The following is a 23,070-nucleotide window of genomic DNA, read 5'->3' as shown; positions in this document are numbered from 1 at the left end:
ACTAACTTCCTACACAGTGGTGTCCATGGGCTCGCCTGCCACATCAGAACCAGCTCCGACTGGTAGAGGATCTGTGCTGTCTCCTTTCCTGGGCGATTTAGCCAGTCCCTGCCTTTCCTCCTTATTGGCTGAATGTGAGCTGCGATCCACCACAGCGTCATTGTCATTGGTTTGGGCCTTGGCAGGTGTGTTGGTCGAAGCTCCAGGGTGAGTTTTCATATGTCCCTGTTATTGAAAGATACCAAACAACAGTCATTGACCAATTACTATAGTTCAACAGTATGAAATGTTACCAAACATGACATGAAAATACACTATCATCCAAACATCTTAGATTGACTGACTGTTCAGAGTTTAAACTCTTACCTTAAGTCCACTTCGGCTGGCATATGCTTTTCCACACTCTGAACAGCTGTAGGGTTTATCTGGACGGGGAGCCTGGCTCTGTGGTGCTGGTGCTGGTGCTGGGACGCAGGGCTCTGGCTCTTCCGAAAAGTTTTGTGCAGTGTCCTCCTGCTTTTGATCCAGCACTGGCAAAGACTCTCTGGGTGTGGTGGTCTCACTCTTCTTTTTACTTTGATCAGCATCTCTCCCCTGTGACTCCTGTGGTACACTGCCAGAAGCCTCTTCTGCCAGGATAGCTTTTGGGCTTAGAGGAGGGGTGAGAGCAGGTAAGGGATTTGTAGCGGAGGATCTTAAGTGAGAATGGTGACTAGTAATGGCCTCATCTGTAGAGCAAACTTCATCATTATTAACTCCTGTGTGCAGTGTATTATTTTCCACTCCAGGCTTTGAAACACAGAGGGAAAGAGGGGTGTCATCTGCCTCTGCATCTCCATTCACTGCAGCTGAATAAGAACTAGTTAAGGGTACTTTAAAAGGGCTGGTGCTGCCCAGGTCAGTGTGGGTGTCCTCAGAGTACACAGAGCCATTCACTGGGCTACTATCAACTAGTATATTGTCTCCCCCATGCAGGGGGTCTTCGGCTTCTGCTGATGTTGGATTAGAGGTTAAGGATGGGCTTATACAGGGTGTTGAGCCCCCAGATTCCTCAGTCTTCATAGAAGTGGCATCAACAGCTGTGACCTCCCTAGATGTGGACCCTGAGTTCACCACATCAATTTGAGACTTAGGGCCTGTTGTTAAAGCCAAGGGGAGGGTTTGTTGGCCTTTAGTTGGGGAGTTGATGGAGTCATTCTCTCCATCATCAAAGATGGCATTTTCTATTTCTGCACCATCTTCAGGTGGAATGTCTTCATCGGGTGGTATTTGCCCTCCTAGATGCAAGCGAATGTGGTGTTGAAGAACCAAGGCATTGGTGAACTTGCGTGGGCACAGAGGGCAGGAGTTCAAGGTGCGGGCATTGGCTGGTCTTGCACGGTGAGTGGCCAGGTGGGCCCTAAGGCTACCTTTTGTGGAGAAGGAGCGACCACACAGTTTACAAGGAAACGGACGCTCTCCGAGATGCGTGGCCTGGTGCAATCGCAGAGCTCTAGGACAGCTAAGTACACGTAGACATACTCCACACTGATTAGCAGCCTGGACAGTAGGCAAAGAGGGGGTAGTTGTGGTTGTTGTAGTGCCTAAACCTGAGGCACTCAGGCTGGTCACTAGTCCCGCAGCATTGGGACTTGGGCTCAGACCGAGAGCAGCCAACATTTCCCTGCGATAGGCACTTGAGGTGGTGGACAGATCATGACCCTGTGTGTCCCCATTTGCTTCCGCATTTGTTTGGGAGGAGGTGGAGGGAGAAGAGGCAGAGGAAGACGAAAGGGCCTGTGGTTGCTTTTCAAGTTTCTGTACCAGCCGCTGCAATTTGGAGGTGTCTGAGGTCTGACTTGAGGTGGTGGGAGAGGATGATGATGGAGAGGAGGTGGATGGTTTGGGGAAAGGTGGAAAGGGGAAAGTTAGCTGGTGAGGGGAAGTGAGATGTGAGGTGGATGGGTGGCCTGTGGGCCGGAGAAGAGCAAGGTGATGAGGGGAGGTACCTCCAGGAAAGAGAATCTTGGGAAGGTGGGCCAGTTGGGAGTATGGGGAGGTTGTATGGAGGGCAGAGTGAGGTGGTGTGTTTTCATCAAAACGCTGCTGCTTCGCTCCTTTGAACTGGCTTCCCATGGAGGTGGAGGAGGAAGATGAGGCTGAAGAAGGCAGTGCAGTGCTTGGTGCACTGGCAGCAGCTGCAGCTGATGCTCTATTTAGCTGTAGCAGCGAATGGGCTGTGGACAGCAGCGCCATGTCAACTGAAGGGGGCAGAGGTAGAGAGGAGGGTGAAGGCCGAGAGGACGCACCAGAAAGGAATCCTAAAGCCATATTGTCTGTCATCCCGGGAATGCTTCCTTTCACTCCGTTAAATGTCTCATCATCATCAGCCCTCCTTTTTCTTCTCCTCTGGATGGCACCAGGGGCAGATCCACTCTGTGCTTGCTCTGACAATGCAGGAGGCAGCAGGGAGAGGGACAGCTCTGGGTTCTGCTCTCTGTGACGCAGGAAATGAGCTTTCAGGTTCCCTCTGGTGGTAAAGCGGCTCAAGCAGACTGGACACTGGTATGGCCTTTCACCTGTATGTGACCTCAAATGGATCTGAAGTGATGAATCACTGCTTAACACTTTCCCACAGAAACGGCAGACGTGCTGAGGGCGACCTGATAAGGAGGCAGAGGTGAGAGAGGAAGTAGGCTGGATGTCCTGGGAATGACTGGTGGTAGAAAGGGACGTAGTAGGAAAACTGACACCATTGCTGTGACTGAATGAGGAGGTGTTAGATGATTTCTCATGGAGGTAGCGAGGCGGTAGACCCAGTGACAAGGACAGTGGGTGTAGAGAGGTAACAGACGAGCTGACAGTGGATGAAATAGATGAGGATGAAGAGGAAGATAATGGTGAAGAGGTAGAGGAGGATGGAGCTCTGCTGCCATTTACATGTGAAGTGGTTGATTTGGACATGGCTGGCTGGGGGAAAAGGGAAGATGGTAGGCCAGTCAGAAGCGAAGACACTGCGGTTACTGGAGTGGCTGCGGAAGTGTGTGTTGGTGATGAAGACGCTGCTCCTGTAGACTTCTGGTTGTTGTCTGCACCACTGGCCTGTGCGTCATTATCTTGGCTGAGGACAGCACCACCAAGCCTCAGAACATGCCTGCAGATCTCTTCTGTTATCTGCATCTGGTGAATTTGCCTTTGCTGTAAAACCCTCAGCTCCTCCAGGAGTATTGCCAGTGTTGGAGACACAGGGATCTGTCCCTGCTGTCCTGGGGTGCTAGAGGACTGCTGCTGACCTGGACTTGAGCTGTCTCTGTGAGGTGGAACACACTGAGAAGACAACGAGGAGGAAGAGGAAGTAGTGGTGGTGGCTGAATTGCCTATAGGTGGGGAGGTCATGGTCGAGTGAGAGTTTCCTTGGTGGGACAGGCTGTGTGAATCTGAGGTTTGACCTAAGGGAGGAGGTGAATGAGTCTGGGAAGACAGTGAGGGGTGAGGAAAGTCCGGGGAGAGGGACGAGTGGGTGTTGGGGAGAGAGGTAGTAAAGGGGGCAATGTGGTTGGGCCAGTGGGGAGGAGGCGAGCTTTCGCTGGGCAAGGAGGGCGCGTGGAGCCCACCAGGGGATGGGCGAGGAGCCAGAGGCGGCTGGCACTCTTGGAGAGAGGTAGGGGATGAGGAGGACGACCCTGATGAAGTTACTTCTGAGCCCAGAGATGTGGAGGGTGACTTCATTCCCAAGTGGTCATCTGAGAAGTGATAGAAAACAAAGAATGCTTTTTAAAATCTGTGTGCTTTTTGTTCAGTACGCATTCAAACATTCATGTAAATCATTACAGATTTCAGTTTCAGTTACAGAGTGTGTTTGTGTTTATTTCTTTGCTTCCACCTTCATTTACAAATGTAGGCTTCAAATGTGTGTGCATACCAGAAGATTCTGTTACAACTTCAAAAGAAATGCCTGCAAGGAAGTGGACTTGAACAAGCAAATAAACAAGTGGAAGAAACTCTGCAGTCTATGAGGCTTCGTAATATCTTGTCTCAATCTGTGCCGTCCGGAGTAAAACTCCTCAAACATCTTGCAAACACAAAAAAGCTTACAGACCACCTTGCTGCTATAGCAACACATTTTAGAGGACAATGGGCATCACCAAGACAACCCATAACCCCTCTTAACCCACCCCCTCCCTACAGCAGTTACGTCTTTCATCTCCCTATTCACCCTTCCCCCAATACGTCACAGAGGAGGTCAAGGGTCAGGCCATGCTAAGGGTTCTGGGCACTGTCCAGATCCTCTGATTGGTCAACTAACCTGACCTCTGCCACTCATGGGTCAAATTCTTTAAGAATCTTGAATACGGAGTGAGAAAGAGTAAAAAGAAAAAGAAGGGGGAGGGTAACAACAATGGAGAGACAAACTAACTATTCCCACCTGGAGAGATATAGTGATGGAATGAAAGACTGTACCCCTGTGAAATTCCCTCCCTGTGACTGACAAACAAACCTGAACCTGCAGGCAGCACATAAATAAATCTAAACTTCCACTTCCATATGTGGACGTTTACCTGCAGAGACTTCCAGCATGCATGCGCTCAAAGCTGCCATTGCCACACAGTACAAGTGCGAGACGAATCTTTCTATCCCCTCTGAATCCTTTTTTCTCATCCATCAGAGCACACACCCCCCCCCCCCCCCCCCCCACCCCACTCCACCCCCTCACCCGACTGTGTAGGAGTATACAGTGAATGGGGCTGGTGGATGAGAAAGAGGAGGAAAGAAAGAGGAGGGAGAGAAGGTGGAAAATGGGGGGGTGGAGATGGGTGCATAATGAAGAAAAGCATGGATGAAGAGCAAAAGGAGAAGAGAATAGAAGGGTGGAAGATTAATCTTTACCAAAAACACTGCATTCCCTTCCCCCACCCACGCACTCTATTGTTAACAAATAAGAGAGTGCTCTGTACTAGTCAAAGATCTCCAGCAGTCAGCGCTGAGCAGCCTGTTGGTTTCCTGAGGACGCACAGCACATGAAAATGGCCACAGATGTATGTTAGTTAATCCTGCTCTATTCACTTCACAGGGAAAAGTTTATTGGCCCCAACAAAAGTGCCCAAGGCCTCCATTTAGTGGGAGCCATTTCACTGAATGACTAAACAGGAGGGGTTTCTTTAGTTGACAAACTACATCCTAAACTTTTCAGACAGTTAAATCAGGTGCGTTTGTTGGAATGTGGCCATGCACACACAGACAGAAATCAAGTACACGAAATTAAACACAATCAACAAATGAGAGTGTAAATCTATGCGCACACATGCGCTTTTTTACATTTTTATAGGTCCTGCTTGTAAAAAAAATAATAAATTTCATATGCAATAGTGAGCACCAATAGGTGTATGTGTTAGATGGCATGCAACCTCTGTATACCAAGAAATACACGGTAGAAATACGTGCGCACTCGTAAAGATGTTTTCTCACCGTGAGACAGCAGCCTTGGGCCCCCTGGATCCGAGTTAACGAGATGCTGGGGCCGCTTCTGTTTCCGGCGTGACATGATTCACGGCGAGTCAGACAGAGAGGGGGGGCATCAGTCGGCCGAATGGCAGTCGGCACGTTTTTGCGCACTTCTCACCAAAACATCCAAAGTTCAGATGTTGCGCAATTCCATCAAGTCCGTCGATCAGGAAAAAAAAATGAGCGTAATCAGAGATGGACTGGTAGTTGAAATGGTGATCTTTTATGGAAGAAAGTGAAAAAAGATGGCATGGGTATGGGGAAATCCGCAGGTCTGCACTGTGTCATATGAAGCTGTCTCCAGTGCGTGTGTGTGGCTGATTTCTAAAGTCTCTTCTCCCCCCAAAACTTGTCGATTTGCGCCCCTCCTCTAACACTGCTACCCCGCTGCATGCACATGCAGAGGGACACACACACACACGCCACACACACACCCATACAAACAGAACCACTCCTTGTTCTTCGATGATATTTGCATTTCAATGGCGTGTAACACACAGCATCCCTGGTTCGCTCTTTCTCTCCAGCTTTATTTTTCTTTACACACTCGCGCAGCAGCTATAAACTTTCAAATAAACGTGACAAAGAGGTGTCAAAGTCGTTGAATGCCTAAAAACAGATTAAAGTGGGCGTAAGAATTGTTTTTTGATAAATGTTTTAATCATTGCTGGAAGGTAATAAAACCATCACGGGTTAAGTTAAGATGCAATATGTCAGAAAGTGACTTATCAATCAGGCGTCTGTTTGGCACCTACAGGTGGAGCCTCTGCACCTACTTTTAATCCTAAGGAAAGTGGACTTAACTAAAAGCATATATATTTGTCTATTTGGTGCTTTTCATCAGCCAGAGTTGAACAATCCGTCAGTCCGCAGATGCACGGTGTCAGTTGAGGAGTTTACAGGCGGCATTGCTGCTATTTTATTTCTATAGGGCCAATTATCTACAACAGTGTAGTGAGGGCCCGATGTGTGCGAGTGGGTCCACACAGTCATTGCACATGCATGCATGTATGTTCGTGTGTTATCGCCCAGTGCACTCACACACACACACACACACACACACACACACACACACACACACACACACACCAAAAACATCTTACACTGGAGCTCTATTTAAAAGGCAGAGAATAGATGGGAATCTTTGACAATGGCGTGCTGGACACAGTTGAGTGAGCATCTCCCTTCTCTCACTATGAACCCCCGGATCCACTGCTGCACAGCACAATGCCTCTCTTTCACCGCCTCCTTTCCTCCTGTACCACGTGGAGAAATGGATAAAAGGGAGAGAGAGAAAAGTGGGAAGAGGAGGAGGGGGGCGTATTTAAGTAGGTGTCTCACATTAGGCTATACATATATCCACTCAGAGGCAGCTAAGGGTATAGGGCATTATTTGATTTGGGGAAAACAACTACTACTTGTTGTAGAGGTTACAGTTTGGGATGTGCACTGAACTGTTTGACTTCTTATCAGCATCATTTGGAAAAAATAGTAGGAAATAATAGAGATTTAAAGTCAAAGTCTCCTATAAGTTGTGAAAGTAGTATAGCACCACATGACAAAAATATTAAGTGGAAGTACTTTATCCAAATAGCAAGATATACAAACATAAAAGCTACTCAAAGTAGCCACGACATTTCAAAGGTTAATCATATATGTATTCAAAGTAATTCAGAGATAGGTATTTCGTTTTACTGTTCACACATAACCCTATATCTTCATCATTATCACTTTAACTCTAAAATGTTTTTCTACTTTGCTTTAATTCAAGGTTTAATAACTATTTCAAATTAGAAAATAATAAGTCTTAGCCTATATGGTGTGGGCTAATTTCATCCATAAAGTGAAACTGCAAAATACAAAATAAAAAGAAGAAGTTTATTAGCTGAGCTGTAATATGATACTGGTGGACTGAAACGTTCAATACTTCATAGACTGGAAAAATGGACAAGCAGATCCTCAGGTAGTGTAGGGACTTTATAAGTTCCTCTGAACCAGTCTGCTTAAGGTTACTTCAAAGGAGGATACACTGATGAAGTAAAGGAATCATTTCCCACTCCTATTATTTGGCTTTCACCAAATTTACATATCTTCAAAACAGGCTTTGTTATTTTTATGCCTGGCTTTTACAAGCCTCGGTGTTATGGACAAAAGTGTTTTTTTTATGTACAGTGAAAATCATAACAAGAATCCTGACATTTTGCATATTAAAGAGTTATTCTGTTAAAACATGTTGTTAGTGAATCACTATATTTGAGAAGTCCATATTTGGAAATGTTGCCTTTGAGATTGTGAGTTGCCGTCAGCCAATCAGATTAAAGTATCCATTTAGCGTCACCAGCTGCTACCTGCACAAGGGAAGAGCTAACTGATAAACTGGTTTCCCGAAAATAAAGTAACGTTAAATATAATTAACGGTGTTAAATAACGGCGGTATCCTGTGAAGGTTATGACATCTGTTAAACACACGATATATATTTAAAAGTCAGACTTGTATTTTTAAGCAGCTTCGATTAGAAAGCGGTCTTAACAAATTAGCTGAAATGCTAATGCTAACATTTATCGTTAATAGTAATGGTATAGCATTAAGCTAGCTATGTAGCTTAGCTAAACTGTCAGTGTAGCTCACATAGTACAAGTACTTAGTGTCAGGTATTAATGCAGTGAAGTTGTAATATTTGCAGTATTTTCTTTTTTTTTTTGGTAGTATTCTTTCTCAAATGGTTTTAAAAATCTGTGGCATATATTGTTTTTTTTTATTAATTTATTTTTAGATTTAAAGAGAAGAGGGGGAATTAGCCCAGTCTTTTAATATCAAGGGTAAGTAAGTATTCATTGTTTATTTGTGTAATGGTCAAGATCACAATATAGTTTTCACCATAAAGAGCCTTAAGGCCTTCCAAACAAAAAAAAGAATCTGGCAACCCCACACACGTTTGACTGTTTTACTGTACTTTTTGCAGTCATGTCCATGTCTCTCTGTGACGACACACTCCTATGTAACTTCACCAAGTGCCGGACCAAGTTGAGCGGCTTTGCCTGGGTCACAGCCTGCTCACATGTTTTCTGCGATCAGCATGGTTCTGGTGAGTTCAGCCGTTCTCCTGCCATCTGCCCAGCCTGCTCCTCGGCACTGTCTGGGAAGTTGGACATTGTGAGGACAGAGCTGTCGCCTTCTGAGGAGTACAAAGCCATGGTGCTAGCAGGTCTGAGACCAGACACAGTCCTGGACATCAGTGCCCGTGCTCTGGCCTTTTGGAGCTATCAGGTCAGATATCATCTCTGTCTCTATGTAATGAAGTTGACTCAGTACCAGTTAACTTGTCTGCTAGTCTTCTCTTTTATTTCAGAACAAATAGCATGGCAGTCTCTTGTGTACAGGTCCACCAGGAGCATATGTATCAAGAGTACAGTTTGTCACGGGCTGAGGAACAGCTGAAACAGATGGAGAAGGTGTTGACCCAGCAAAACCAGAGCAGAGAACTGGAGCTCACTGCCATGAGGGGGGAAATCACCTCGTTGAAAAAAGTAAACCGCAACTCTTAAACTCAAGAGCACAATAATTACTATATTGTTCAAACCATAAGTAGAAATAGGGCTAAGATAACTCATGGATCAATTATGTCTTGGAATTAGTCCAGTGACCTACTAAACATGCATTTCCATATCGTAATGGAAACATTTGTGAACACTGGCCGTTTATTGAGGTCCAGAACTATATTACAGAAACACAGATCCAAACCTTTTTATTTTTGTCAGGTGATGGAGGAGTATAAGAGGAAGTACAGTGAGGTGTCTGAAAGGCTGATGGAGAGGAACAGGCAGTACCAGAAACTACAGGGACTGTACGACTCTCTGAGGCTGCGCAACATGGTGGTGGGAGTTGGGGAAAAAGACAAACTGCCACAACCGGGACATCATGACTTCAGCACTGGTAGGATCAATCAATTGAACTTAGATTAAAGCCTTTGCAAGTTTAAAAACCCATTCTTAAAAAGTTAGAATATTTTTGTATAGTGTAAAAATGTATATATATATTTTTTTTTGGTGGAAAAAAAACAAGCATTGCTAGGACAAGCTGCAGTGGACATTATAAACTAAACTAACATTCGATTAAAATTGTTATTTGCTGTCCAAATGTTTGCCAGGAGAAAAAATAAACTTTATGCCATAGAGATGAGAAAAATAATGTATTTTTCTGTCTCTGCCTGGTAAAATCCTTTTATAAAATCAGTTATCATGTTGTCCCCAATCTGAGTAATGTGAAGAGGAAGGAAGCACAGAGAGAATTATGTAAAATGGACAAAGGAAGACTGTAGGATTTCTGTTGAGAAGTGGTCATTGAAAAAAAAAACAGTAGGAGTGATGAACTGATTGTCTGCGTAAGGGAATTTTAGTCAGTATAACAATGAGGGACATCCGTCACCCTCCTGTGTGTCACCCAGGGGTGGCTCGGCAGGCGACACCCCAGAGAAGCCCTCAGTTCTTCTCTATGGGCCATGATGGAGAGAGCAGATTATTCTCCTGCCTGGAGGCTGACGGAGCCAAGACCTTCTTCCAGTTCAGCTCCCCTGCCAGGGAGAAAGGACGGTCCTATATCAAGAAGCACTAAGAGACACAGGTTTCATAGTCACTCTGTGTGAAACTTTGGAAAACCAAAAAAAGAGTGTGGTTATTTACCAAACTGTTGATATATTCATTTAGTTGCATTTGTTTGCCTTAAATGCATTTTGTAGTAGTTATTGTAAAGAATAGATTTGTTGTTGGACAGGAATAGCTATATATTGAACAAAACACTGTATTAAAATGAGTTGCTTGTTTTCCACTCTATGCAGACTTTAGTTTGTTATATGTACAATAAAAGTAAGTAAAATAAAATATAAACTCATTCATCTTCAGCGTAATATATTGTATTAATTTGACCTAATTGTTTTACCAGTTTCTTGTTAAAAACAGAGATTAAGACAAAACCATGGAATTAAGCCCTTTCCTATGTGACTAATACCTGAAAAATATTGTGTTGTTACATTTCCTTCACTTGTAGAGTATGTAGTACGCAGGACAGCTTCACCTTCACACTGTGACAGCTGAGACACCTGAACTGAGCCATGGTATCAGCACCATCAGTACCAGTTTCTCCTGCTAACTATAGTTAACATGTGTGCTGTGAAATAAAGGCTTGTTGTTAAACGATACACTGCTGTAGTACATTTAAAATATTTTGGGGACCCCTGGTGGACAAATTAAACCGCTGCTTTGTGAGATACCACACAAACAAAATGTTTAAGACAAAGGGGGTTTTTAGAGGATAAACCAAAGCTACAATTCATCACATTGTCATCAAAGGTTTATTTCTTTACAAAAAAAAACTTCACTTTGGAAAACCAAAAAAGAGAAATATTTATAAATATAAACTGTCTTTCTAAAGACAGTGTAACATGATGTCCACTATTTACAAAACAACACATAAAACAGGCACAAACATTGGAATCTTCAAACTTCATAATTATCTAAACTGTTCTTTAATAACTAGCATAAAGTGGTCCTGTTGCTTCTGGCTCGTCTCATTCGCTCTGGGGCTTGTAGCTGACAGACGCAGCAATCTGACTTTGGACGTTTTGTTTCTTGCCGTTGACGATGAGCAGCAGAGGAGAGTCCACTCGTATACTTCTAAAGTCAAACGACTACCAAAGAGGAGAAAAATGAAAGTCACACAACGAGACATATTATTCAGTAACTGCTAAGCTATACACATTAAACACTGACCTTATCTTTATGAGTTATGCTGTGTCGCTTGACCTGAGGTTCAGGAATAACTACAGTGTCTCCTATCAGGACGCCCCAGCTGTCTGCTGTGTTGTAGACCATCACCACTATACATGTCTCCTCACTGTCCACCATGCCAAACGTACTGAGAAAAAAAGACAGTAAGAATTAAGTAATTCACCACTGAGACTGAAGCAAACAATGGTCTGTGATGATTTCATAATAAAACAGTCACTCACAAGGCCATGCGACCCTCAGAAGCCAGGCTGAACACCACCTTGCCCAAAGCAGCCACCCCTGCATTGTGACCGTGTGTGAGGGCGGAAAGAGTTCGAGGCTCTAAGCTGCCAACGCGGCCCGTGGGGGAACGAAACTGAGGGGATGAGCAGGGACCCAAAGCCGACGTGCTGAGGTTCGAGAGCAGCGTCCGCAACCGACGCGCCTTCACCTTCCCCTGAGGAGGAGAGAGAGTTTAGAGGAGAAAAGAGACAGGTGTGGACTTTGCTGCCACCTTGTGGTGAAATATCATATATAATATGAATTTACAATGCACATACACATGATAGGACATATTCCCGTCTATTAAAAATGTCACAATTCCATCTTCTTCTTGTTATTGCACCTTTCTACATACATGCATGCACTGTTCAGAGATTTCAAGCAGTAGTTTTGTGTTGTTCTATATCTGCTATTATTAAAAACAAAAAAAGAAATGAGTAAAGCACTTGATAGGTCAGGTGTTGGTAATGATTATGTCATAATGTAATAAGTATTAGTAATTGCTGTAGTAATACCTTGTTCTGTATGAGCTCTGTGACTTTCTCCAGATACTCCAGTAGCTGCTTCTCTCTCTCAGGCGGCTCCTCCCAGCCCGGGTCGAGTGCTGCTGCTCGGCTGTAACCACCGAGCGCGGACCCAAACATCTCCTCATACTGGAATAAAGTCGCTCGGTTGAAATGCAACTCGGGGTAACAACAGGCAGCTCTGTCAACTTTCTCCTGCGAAGGGAGAAAATAGGAGTGAAAGATTAGTGCACAAATGGATTTTGAAAGCATGTAAACATGTCCACTGCTCAAATGTGAAGTACTCACAGATTGTGCATAGGCACTTAGAGCTTGTTGAGACAATTGTGGATTTTGTCCACATGTGAAAAACAGGGACACATAAGCATTACCTAGAATATCTGTAAAAATAGAAATATGAATAACATTTAGGAACAGCATTCAATCTGTACAATCACATCTCCAAAACAGCTTTCTCATTACAGATGGCAAAAGATGCACTCCCCGCTCTCCTCATCTTCTTAAGAAACCTGACGCTACTCACACCAGGACGTCCCGTCTGTGACATCCAGCTGGACAGCTTGTCGAGCCATGTCCACACTCTCGAGCACCTGCTTGCCATGTGCGTCTGCATCAGCTGCTGGCAGCTGTCTCAGAACCATGGACAGGTTACGTAGAGACACTTTATTTTTGCTCTGCAGAAGAAGACAAAGCACAGACAGATAAGCCATGGAGAGATAAAGGGGAAACACGAGTAAATGCCGTCAGCGTTTTCAGTATATTTATTGTTCTGAAACGGCCCGTAAGCTAATTGGATAGTACCCCAGATTCTGTCTCATTTTAAAATTGGGTAGTTTAAGTCACTAAAAACAAAATTTAAAGATACAGGTTGCATTTTCAGTCCTTCAAACCAAATACTGGACAAAGATTGGTAAATGTCTTTCCCTACTGCACCTGCTGCAAGGCTCCAGTGAAGCAGTTTTTGGCACCAATCAAGTCTCCTTTTTTCCAGTACTGCTCCCCTAATGTGTTCCAGCCTTCCACCAGACTAGGTTCCAGCTTCACAGCCCGGGAAAGACACTCTTCTGCTACGGCACTGAAGTCTGGAGCGACATTCAGACACCTGCCCTTCTGCAGCAGAAACTCTGCTTTGTGTTTGTAGCGCTCTGTGGCAAATCATAAATACAGAAATACAGTGGATTTAAAAGATACTATGCAAGTTACAGACCAGTGTGCTGTTGTGTAAATACAACACTCACCTTCTTTCTCCTCCAGTTTATTTAGTGTCTTCTCTATTTCCTGTGCAACGTCATTTTGTTTCTTTCCAGCTTCTTGCACACTATGAGTCTCAAAATAGCAGTCTCTGAAATTATACAGTTCATCCACAAGCTCCTATCACGTGGGAGGGATTCGGGAGACAAGCAGATGTAAAAAAACAAAAAGGGGAAAGAAAAAAAAAACAGGTGATGAATTTATAATTAGATTAAAGCACATTGCTCAATTCTATCTGTCTGCACCAAACTGGTGAAAAACCAGGACAATCATGTGTGAACAGAGAAAAATTTATATATCTGCATTTTTAGTGCAATTTTTTCTGTAAGATGTAACTTATTACAACATAAAGCTCAGCATGCTGTCAGTGTAAAGGAAAATTTGATCTATAGTTATTTCACATACCAATATGAAAATGATGGCATGCATTTCATGTATGTTGTATGTATATTTTATAAAGTGAAGGGCTGTGATTAATTATGTGTCTGTCTCTATGTCAGACCAGCATCTTCAGATGTTCTTGTCTGGATTGATCATATTGTCTTTCATTGTGATGGTTTTGATGGTTTAGTTTATGTTTATGCAGCAATTCCCTTTGTCCAAGACACATTTCTCCTGTCATACTGTATATGTAAGAATAACATTACTACAGAAGATAAAATTATTTTAATGGTAAGTGTAAACGCGGATTTGTACTAATGGCGTCAAAAATGTTTTAGGAATATATATATATTACATTTAAATAACATATTCAAACTGTGCCTTAAGGCGCACTGACACCGTGGTGATTCAGCATGAAGAGGTTAGGTACAAGCTAACTATGCAAATAATAAGTTAATTATCTTACTAATTTATTATTTAATAGAGTCACACCGAAGATTTAAAGTTGTTGTATTCATATAATAAGAAGAATAGTACCCATTAGTGTGACACAGTAAAAACATTAAATGCTGAATCCCGAAGATGTTTCTTAGCCAGACAGTTGCAGCCAGTTGTTATAGAAACGAGTTCAACAAGCAAACCTCAACATAAGATCATTAAACTATAACAAAACACGACTTTTCAACATCACACGGTTAATTTAAAACCATAGTTATATAGATTAACTGACAGGATTTACCTTCATTACTTGCAGGTCGCTTTTATCAGTCACTGGTTCGCCACTCTTCTCGTCCTCCGCCATCTTTGGGGTTAGCAGCAACAGCCTGGTACCGTAGCTGGAAGAACGGCCGCTGGAGTGAAGCAGAAAATGCACCGAGCTACAAATATTGCATTAAATTAAATCTCTACTGTCAGCAGAACCCACTCTGATATCACAAATGCAAAGAATTTCAGCACATAGGATACGGGCTTTTAATTTCAGTGACGCCGGAAGTTGGAGCAGTCCTTACCTAAAATGATTCCGACGACGAAACGCTTCAGAAATTAACGGAGAAACCGTCACTGTGCATGTTTTGCCATACAAAATATAGCCTTTAGTACATAATAATATAGATATCATAATGTGTTTAATATAGATAATATTAAAATACCAAACATTTATTTATAGCGCAACGGAACGTTTCAATCAGGTTGCTGGTCCGACACTGTTTCGCTGAGGAACCATACAGTCGTTGCTCCTTGCGCAGCGGTCAGTTTTCAACTTTGTGCCAGAAGCAGTAGCCTAAAATTTGGTTGTTGTTTTTGTGTTTTTTATCCCTGTTGATACCAGCTCGTCATGTCGGACACTTGGAGCAACATCCAGGCGCACAAGAAGCAGCTGGACTCTCTGCGGGAGAGGCTGCAGCGGCGGCGGAAAGACCCAGCACAACTGTCCGCGGGTACTGTAGACAGTTCACTGTTGTTTACTACTTCAGTCATCAGTGCTGTTTACATCCGATTATTATGTTATACATAACAGCTTAGTCGATGGCTAGAAAATCGCAGTATTTAGCAGCTATTCAACTGATCAACGGCGATTCATTACTTAGCTTTTCATTCAGGAATATCCTAAATAATTTTACCCTGTTTTGTACAATCGTAAACTGAACATCTGTTGGCTGGACCAAACAAGACAGTTCAATATCTATTGTTTGCCTTGGAAACTTTCATTTACACTAAACTAAACCATTAATAGATTTATAAAATAAATAATGTGCACATTATCTGAAGATTGAACCAATGACTGACTGAATGAAAACAATCAGTTGCAGTCTTACAACAATTCGTAGCTGATAAATTTATTTACTTACTTTTTGTTGATTTGCTAATTGATAATTGATTGAAGCACAAATATTGTATCATATTATAACTTATTACTTCAACAGAAAAGTTAACAGTCATATTAATTATTTTTTGTAATTGTGCTTCTTTCTTTCTTTCTTTCTTTCTTTCTTTCTTTTTAAAAATTATTCTTCATGTGAACTAATTTGCAAACTAATTACTCTTTAAAACAGCTGAAACAACAGAATAATGTCTTTGAAAGATCCCAGAACCCCATATAATGTGCAGTTTTGTCGAATTAATGAAGATGTTCAATGATGTTTCTTTCAGATGGTGGCAGCAGCACAGATGGTTCCACAGCCAGGAGTGACAGCCCAGCTCCATCAACTCACTTCACTTCTCAGGAGGAAACAGAGAAACCACCAGACCCTGAACTAGAGAAGAAGTTGCTGGGGTATCTGTCTGATCTGAGTCTTTCTTTACCTACTGACTCTCTCACCATCACAAACGAACTCAACAGTGTAAGTTTATGCATTTATATACGATATTTAGTTGAATTCTGTTTTCACCATCTTTCCTGTATCAACTTAATATTTTCTTATTTCTTTGATTCTCTCTCAGTCTGAATTGACTGTGAGTCATGGGTGCATCCAGAGTCTGCTGCTCAAATTCTCTGCTCAGGAGCTTATCGAGGTCCGGCAGCCCACCACAGCATCTTCTTCAACTTCTTCCTCCACCACTTCCTCTACAGTCGTTGTATCAGTGGACCATACAAAACTATGGGCTATGATTGGATCTGTGGCTGGAGCTCAGAGGACTGGAGTCAAGAGGAAAGCAGAAGACCAAACCCACAACAAAAGAACTGCAGGCTTCTCACCCTCATTGCAGAGCTCTGCTTCTCCTCCACACTCGTCCTCTACCTCTTTGACACCGGCTTCCTCCTTGCAGCTGGCAGGGCCATCAGTGTCAGGGAGTGGGGCTGAGAAGAAGGGCAGGAGCAGTAAGAACCAGTCATCTCATTTGGACATGGAGATCGAGAGCCTCCTGAACCAACAGTCCACCAAAGAGCAGCAGAGCAAGAAGGTAAGAAGGATGGTTATTCTAAGCAGTTTATTTTTCAGCCCAATCTAATGAGGCTAAATAGTTTGTTTTAAAAAATTATGTGAATGATTTTTGTATAGGTGAGCAGAGAGATTCTCGAGCTGCTGAACACCAGCACTGCCAAGGAGCAGTCCATTGTGGAGAAATTTCGTTCTCGCGGTCGTGCTCAAGTCCAAGAGTTCTGTGACCACGGGACCAAAGAGGAATGTATACGCTCTGGAGACACACCTCAGCCATGTACCAAGCTACATTTCCGGTTAGTGCTTACTCTTAAAAATGTCTGTGTTCATGTCACCCAGTGTGTTGAAATGTTTCTGTCAAATTCTTCACAGCAGTTCCGAAATCCATAAGAAGGACCACAAGTACTAGCATATGCTTCTTGTTTTAAGCAGTCACAGTTGGAAAGGTTGAAAACACTGAAAGATTATGTCTTTAGAGCAAATGTCTGACATTTCTTCAAGATAATTATATTTACTGTATAAATTGGCGTCCTCTATTTTTTTTTTTTTTTTTTTTGGTTCAACTAGAGGATTGTTGGATTTTGTGGATTTTTATTTAAGCCTGAAGCTGAAGTTATTAAAGATTACTTCCTAATCATCATCATATTATCTTGCGCAGTCGCATCATCAACAAGCACACAGACGAGAGCCTCGGCGACTGCTCCTTCCTCAACACGTGTTTCCACATGGACACCTGCAAATACGTCCACTATGAGATCGACAGCCCGCCAGAAGCCGAGGGGAGTCTGCTCGGCCCACAGGGCGGGACCGCAGAGCTCGGCCTCCACGCGGGAGACGCCGACAGCAACGTGGGCAAACTCTTCCCCGCACAGGTGAGGAAGAGAGAGAAGGAGTGAAAAGATGAGAGGGGGCAGGATAGCAAGGAACAGATACATTTTGATAATTTGTCATGGTTTCTAAAAATGTCAATTTGTATTTTAACTCTCAGTGGATCTGCTGTGATATCCGCTACTTGGACGTTTCTATACTTGGTAAATTTGCTGTGGTCATGGCTGATCCTCCGTGGGATATCCACATGGAGCTGCCCTATGGTACACTGACAGATGACGAGATGAGAAAACTCAACATTCCCATGCTGCAGGACGATGGTTTCCTCTTTCTCTGGGTGACTGGCAGGTAACTAAGATAACTCAAAACAGTGTCTACAATACAGCTCAGACTGGACTTTACCACTTCTATAAACACTGCAAAATCTCTAAAATCTCCCTGGAAACACAATAAAATTGGACTGAGGCCCTGTGCATACTAGAGTTTATTTCTGTTGTATATAGGGTTCTCTCTCCTGACAGAACAGCTGCACTCTGATGCCATTATTTCTGCTCGAATGTATAAAATTTGCACCCTTCTTCCTTTTCTTTTTCTTCAGGGCTATGGAGTTGGGCAGAGAGTGTCTCAGTCTTTGGGGGTAGGTCTTTGTTCCAGGTGATATTACATCATAATTTTTTATTAACATTTGACTTAATATCTTATAAATTTCCTGTTTATGATATTTCTGCTCTCTCAAAGATATGAGCGTGTCGATGAAATCATCTGGGTGAAAACCAACCAGCTTCAGAGAATCATACGTACAGGTCGGACAGGCCATTGGCTGAACCATGGGAAAGAGCATTGTCTGGTATGTTGGCATGCCTCTGTTATTAGATACCAACCTGTCATACATACAGTATATGGCCTACAGTTGGGCTCTTGCCCCCAGCTCTTTCTGTTTTTCACATGTTCATACTTGGAAGTTATGAAGGCTGTCTATAGCTGGAATGTGTTTGGAGGACGATACTGAGCTGCTACTCACTCATTCTTCTGAAGCATGCTTGCACAAGTGTCAGAAAATGTCCAAAGTGTAAAATGTACTGTGTTATTTGTTTCTCTCCAGGTGGGTGTGAAGGGAAACCCTCAGGGATTCAACAGAGGTCTGGACTGCGATGTTATAGTGGCTGAGGTAAGTGTTCACAAATCTTCTATACTGTACTGTAGTTACCCCACAATTGCTACAGTCTGAAAATTTAACTTTCATAATACCATTAAGGCTACTTCTGTGATATCGTTAAGCTTTGCACACTCTCTCCCAGGTCCGCTCCACTAGTCACAAACCAGATGAGATCTACGGCATGATAGAGAGGCTCTCGCCTGGTACCAGGAAGATCGAGCTATTTGGTCGACCACACAACGTCCAGCCAAACTGGTAATGTGACTTCATGTCTTCATTTTACTGTCAGCTACTGTAACTGTTCTACATACTTTATAATGTACTAAGTGTCTTTATTTTTCTTCTAGGATCACTCTTGGAAACCAACTTGATGGCATTCATCTCCTGGATCCTGAGGTTGTGGCTCAGTTTAAGAAGCATTACCCAGATGGCGTCATCTCCAAACCCAAAACCATGCAGTGATGTCGCACATGTTTGTATATAGACTGTTTCCATTCATTTTTTTATATGAGTGAACAATGTTTTTTTTTTAAATAAACATCACTGACAAGATCTATTATTGGTGTCTTGGTTAAGAAATTTAAAATGCAATGTGAATTACTTACTTCTATTTTTTTCATTGTTCCTGTATATTCGAGTTGGAGAATGAGCCCTGATTTAATGATACCAAATCCACCGTCAATAAAAACACAGGAAACATTTTAATGTACATTTTTTACTATTTTGTTAGTAAAGAATAAAATCACTTTTCTTTTGATGTGCTTTAGGTTTAAGTAGCTGAAATTGGTTTTGCATCACAGGACAAACACTGAAGTTTGACACATTTTTCACAGTAATTTTGGATCAGCACTTACATTCATATCTGTTTGTGACAGTCAAACACAGGACGCTGTTCATCCCAAAGATCTGAAGTTAGGGTTTGTTAAGAATCAAAACATTAAAAATGTTTGCAATTAAAAATATCGAAGAAAAAACTATAGAGAGCAGAAGCCAAGCATGACACACAAAACACTTTATGCAAAAACAGCTACTGAACTTCCTCAAATATTATTCTGTTTCGTTGTATTTCATGTTAGTGTGCAGGTTTTAGAATTAAAAAATAACGTTATGATCAGTATTAGATTTAGAAATATGATTCATGATGAGGACTGCTAATTATTCAGTTAGATATGCATTGTCGTACTTTGCTTCTTTGCTTCTGCCTCATCCAGCTAGCCTTTCAAAATCATAAAATTTCTTTCCACAAAGGTTGCCCAGATAAGAATATAAAAGAAAAAGTAGGAAAAAATAATGCACTTGTCGGTAATGAATGCTGTAAACAACTCTTTTCATCAGTACAATGTCCGTTTAGGCAGTGACTCCGCTGGGTTTAGTCTTGTTGAGACTGAAAATCAAGTCTGTTTCAGTCTGCTCTCTCTCTCCCTTGTTGAATCTTATTAGTCGTCAACGAGCGCACGAGTGGTTAAAATGCAAACTGTGGCTGTGCACAACTACTGTCGATCACACCTAAAGGTGACAACAGATGCATTTGCTCAACTATCAGGCATCCACGTCTGCAGAACAGGCTCAGAGCTTAAGTGGGAATCAGAAAACATTTCTCCTCTTCAGCCTCCTGTCCTCATCAGTACGTGGCGTCCACTGCATTGATGTTGCTGTCCAGCTGATGTCTGAAGGACAGCCTGGCCTTGGTGGAGAAATAGACTTGGGAGCCCCGACTTCCTGTTCCTTCACTGTCACTGCCCCAGGACGTCGTGGAGGACAGACGTGGCTTTGTCTCCTCTGTGGGAACTAAACAATAGAAGATAATGCATATATGTAAATTACGGGTATTTCGTCTACATTTGATTTCTGTCAGTTTTTCTTTTTAACTATTTCGCCTCACCTGCCTCTGGGGGGCACTGCCTGCTCTTGCAGCGCTCTTTGCTGCGTCTGTAGAAAGGGAAACACTGCAGCATCTTCACACCCATGACAGCCGTCTGTAGACAAACAGTAAACAGAGACAGAAGTATAAAAATCAGTGCGCAGGGCTCCTTTTGAAAGTGAAAACACAGAGTTAAAGCCATCCTTAACACCAACTATTACAAAATGTCTTTCATATATGAAGTAAAAATTGTGGCATAAAGACATACAAAACAATTTCCAGAACGCCCACTTCTTCTTCTTCTCATATTTGGGGACTGACTACAAGTGTCCAGGCCGGCTGACAGCTCCTTGTCTCCTCACCAGGTCACAGTTTAATAGAATTATGATCCTGCACTTCAGTGACATGACAGCCTAATGTAAGCTGACAATAGCACTGAACGGCACGGTGTCCCAGCAACCAGCCAATTAATCTGTATTTACAGAGCCATCATAATCATCATCATCGCCGTCCTGCGCATCATCTAATCCTGGGAAAGGACATCATGTGGCTATGGCAGCCAGCGAAATTCATTAGCCTTCACCTGACAAACACAGAGTAAGTAACAGGCCGGCTAGTGGATGTTTAAACTGAAAGCTATAGTTCCTGTTAAAACACTAAAATCATTTATTTCTGATTTTCCCCTCTCAGCCAACTATTACTCTTCACACTAGAAGGTTGTTTTGTACCTACACAGTCAAGCAGGATTCAAAGCAGTAGCTGCTTTGCATCTTGATCTTGACCTGTCTTTATTTAGACCTGCAGTACACAGGTCTAGTTAAGGCCCCTGAACATACACCCAGTCTTTGATTTACACTGCAGGTACTGATCATATGATTCACTGAACAACATACATACAAGTCGGATAAATTTACAATTCTCCGGAGGAATGTCCCTGTTTCTCTAGCACCTCAGAGTGGTAAAATTAAATCTGGGCCACATGTCAGTGCCACACAGTATTTGCTTAGACTAAAAAAAAAAGCATTTATTTTAGTCTAATCAGGTTAAGAAATAGGTCAGATGAAATTGAGTAGAGGTAGGTGATGATCTCAGTTTCTATTGTATTGTTGTACTACTGTAAGGCGAAACCTGAAATTAGCTGAACTTTTATGTACAACTTGCATCGATCAAACATCGGAGACTAACATTACTGTTCCTTCAGCCGACCACTGTCTGTCAAAACCTTAAAAAGCTCATGGATTCAATTCTTAAATCTTAAATTGTATGATTATAGATTGAGAATAATGAGAAAAAAACAACAACAAAATGTTGCAAAATGACCACAAGGAGACACTGAAGGAGACACGCACAAAGTCAGCACCAAAAAAAGCACAGCAACAACAAAAATGAGACAAAAACAAACACAGTGAAGCAAAAGAAGTAGAAAAGATGGAAACGCCCATAAAGAATCTGAAAATGAAAAATCATGGTAGGGTTTCATGTCCAGGGACACATTTGTCATATTAGCTATCAATAATGTCGAGGACATGACTTTAAATGTGAGCCTTACGGATTAAATTTTCTAAGTGTGCTTTAAAACGGTGTCCTGATCCCTAATCTTTCCAAAACTGAAACTGCATTAACTGTTTCAAACTATTCTAATAAAATATAAATAACCACACAGTTAATCAAAAAGTTAAACACCACAGCAGGAGCATTTTTCCATTCCTCCCAGCTGAGTCTGAAACGGCCCGCCTACCTTGCCGGCCTGATAATCCTCTGACCCTCACTGTTTAATAATCACAGAGGGAAAGATTTGGATATCTGATGGCAAACAGTAAACTGCGATTGCAACATAAATGAGAGCAGTGCGGGGTTATAATCTGTTCCCCCCTTTGTTTTTTTCACTGTTTGCTGCCCATTCCTCACTCTGCTCGACTCAGTTTGCCAATTTCATGGAGACGTGACAGCTCACACATAAGCCCGGAGTGACTGAGCTCGCTGCAGACAAGCCAGAGGACAGACCACTGAGAGAAGAGCTCTGTTTTTAGGACATCTTCACACAGACGCTGCTCTCTTACCTCCTCCTCTTTTTAACCATCTAATGCAGCTCCCTTTTCTGCTTCACTCAGGTGTGTCTGTGAAATCCTATCCCACCTACAGACACACTGAGTCCATTATGGTGAGGCCTTTTTAGATGGTGTGCCGTGAGATGAGAACTCGCAGTATAGCACACACTGTAAAGGAGAAAGAACTGGGACAGCACAGACTGACCAGGGTGTCTCCTCCTCCCTAGTTTCATTATGTTTGCAACGAGATCACAAATATTTGCGTAATAATAACTCAGCAAGCAAACCTTTTTCCTCCTCAGAACTAGAGTGCACACTAGTGCAAACAAACACAATATTACGGCCCGGTCAGTGGTAAGGAATTTAGAACCGGGATCATGATTGGTTGTGGAGGTCTGGCAGCACACAGCAGCCTGCGAGCCCGGAGGAGGAAAACAAGCTCAGATGGAACAGGCACATAAACTTAGAAAGCACGTACAGTACACACACTGACCACAGAGATGAAAACTAGAAGAAAAAATAGAAACAGAAGAACGAAGAGCAGGAGGCTAAATTAAAATGATACAAAACAAGACCGGGGTGAAAAAAAAGGGGACACTGGGTTGATTTTAAG

At 42.6% G+C, this 23,070-nt stretch overlaps 4 protein-coding genes across 5 annotated transcripts; 2 read left to right on the top strand and 2 right to left on the bottom strand.

The window, feature by feature from the left end:
* Window positions 1-9: 9 nt before the first annotated feature.
* si:ch211-212k18.5 (sal-like protein 4) lies at window positions 10-5,521 on the bottom strand. The gene is made up of 3 exons (XM_026353390.1): window positions 5,446-5,521; window positions 367-3,722; window positions 10-225 (listed from the first exon to the last, which is right to left on the bottom strand). Exons 1-3 carry the CDS (start codon window positions 5,519-5,521, stop codon window positions 10-12), a joined length of 3,648 nt encoding a protein of 1,215 aa, XP_026209175.1.
* A 2,668-nt stretch (window positions 5,522-8,189) lies between these two features.
* Window positions 8,190-10,658, top strand: LOC113157671 (E3 ubiquitin-protein ligase CCNB1IP1). Of its 2 annotated transcripts, XM_026353263.1 has the most exons (6): window positions 8,190-8,301; window positions 8,445-8,749; window positions 8,863-9,009; window positions 9,241-9,415; window positions 9,927-10,102; window positions 10,526-10,658. In XM_026353263.1, the coding sequence occupies exons 2-5, from the start codon at window positions 8,447-8,449 to the stop codon at window positions 10,091-10,093; spliced, it is 792 nt and encodes a 263-aa protein (XP_026209048.1). In that variant the 5' UTR covers window positions 8,190-8,301; window positions 8,445-8,446; the 3' UTR covers window positions 10,094-10,102; window positions 10,526-10,658. The 2 variants fall into 2 exon arrangements, with proteins under 2 accessions (XP_026209048.1, XP_026209047.1); XM_026353262.1 differs by lacking the exon at window positions 10,526-10,658 and having other exon boundaries at window positions 9,927-10,487.
* A 152-nt stretch (window positions 10,659-10,810) lies between these two features.
* On the bottom strand, window positions 10,811-14,699 carry ttc5 (tetratricopeptide repeat domain 5). Its single transcript, XM_026352844.2, has 9 exons — window positions 14,422-14,699; window positions 13,289-13,421; window positions 12,984-13,195; window positions 12,574-12,724; window positions 12,339-12,430; window positions 12,042-12,245; window positions 11,487-11,701; window positions 11,248-11,392; window positions 10,811-11,165 (listed from the first exon to the last, which is right to left on the bottom strand). Exons 1-9 carry the CDS (start codon window positions 14,482-14,484, stop codon window positions 11,046-11,048), a joined length of 1,335 nt encoding a protein of 444 aa, XP_026208629.1. The 5' UTR covers window positions 14,485-14,699; the 3' UTR covers window positions 10,811-11,045.
* A 175-nt stretch (window positions 14,700-14,874) lies between these two features.
* On the top strand, window positions 14,875-19,240 carry mettl3 (methyltransferase like 3). The gene is made up of 11 exons (XM_026352843.1): window positions 14,875-15,121; window positions 15,834-16,024; window positions 16,125-16,586; window positions 16,685-16,860; window positions 17,223-17,436; window positions 17,553-17,740; window positions 17,991-18,029; window positions 18,131-18,239; window positions 18,495-18,560; window positions 18,691-18,803; window positions 18,896-19,240. Exons 1-11 carry the CDS (start codon window positions 15,019-15,021, stop codon window positions 19,008-19,010), a joined length of 1,776 nt encoding a protein of 591 aa, XP_026208628.1. The 5' UTR covers window positions 14,875-15,018; the 3' UTR covers window positions 19,011-19,240.
* Window positions 19,241-23,070: the final 3,830 nt, after the last annotated feature.

This window comes from Anabas testudineus, chromosome 18 (genome assembly GCF_900324465.2).
Source record: "Anabas testudineus chromosome 18, fAnaTes1.2, whole genome shotgun sequence".
NCBI classification, from domain to species: Eukaryota; Metazoa; Chordata; class Actinopteri; order Anabantiformes; family Anabantidae; genus Anabas; species Anabas testudineus.
The sequence above is the reverse complement of the archived record's forward strand: the minus strand, read 5'-3'. Positions and strand labels throughout refer to the sequence as shown.

Bases quoted from the DNA above. Each gene is read 5' to 3' on its own strand.
- si:ch211-212k18.5 (XM_026353390.1), bottom strand. From the start codon at position 5,521: ATGTCACGCCGGAAACAGAAGCGGCCCCAGCATCTCGTTAACTCGGAT. The intron at 3,723-5,445 runs GTGAGAAAACAT...ATCACTTCTCAG, and splicing joins CCCAAGGCTGCTGTCTCACG to ATGACCACTTGGGAATGAAG. The intron at 226-366 runs GTAAGAGTTTAA...TTTCAATAACAG, and splicing joins CCAGCCGAAGTGGACTTAAG to GGACATATGAAAACTCACCC.
- LOC113157671 (XM_026353263.1), top strand. From the start codon at position 8,447: ATGTCCATGTCTCTCTGTGACGACACACTCCTATGTAACTTCACCAAG. The intron at 8,750-8,862 runs GTCAGATATCAT...TCTTGTGTACAG, and splicing joins TGGCCTTTTGGAGCTATCAG to GTCCACCAGGAGCATATGTA. The intron at 9,416-9,926 runs GTAGGATCAATC...TGTGTCACCCAG, and splicing joins ACATCATGACTTCAGCACTG to GGGTGGCTCGGCAGGCGACA.
- ttc5 (XM_026352844.2), bottom strand. From the start codon at position 14,484: ATGGCGGAGGACGAGAAGAGTGGCGAACCAGTGACTGATAAAAGCGAC. The intron at 12,431-12,573 runs GTGAGTAGCGTC...CTATTTTTACAG, and splicing joins CACAGACGGGACGTCCTGGT to ATATTCTAGGTAATGCTTAT. The intron at 12,246-12,338 runs GTGAGTACTTCA...CTCCCTTCGCAG, and splicing joins TAAGTGCCTATGCACAATCT to GAGAAAGTTGACAGAGCTGC.
- mettl3 (XM_026352843.1), top strand. From the start codon at position 15,019: ATGTCGGACACTTGGAGCAACATCCAGGCGCACAAGAAGCAGCTGGAC. The intron at 17,437-17,552 runs GTGAGGAAGAGA...TTTAACTCTCAG, and splicing joins GCAAACTCTTCCCCGCACAG to TGGATCTGCTGTGATATCCG. The intron at 18,030-18,130 runs GTAGGTCTTTGT...GCTCTCTCAAAG, and splicing joins GAGTGTCTCAGTCTTTGGGG to ATATGAGCGTGTCGATGAAA.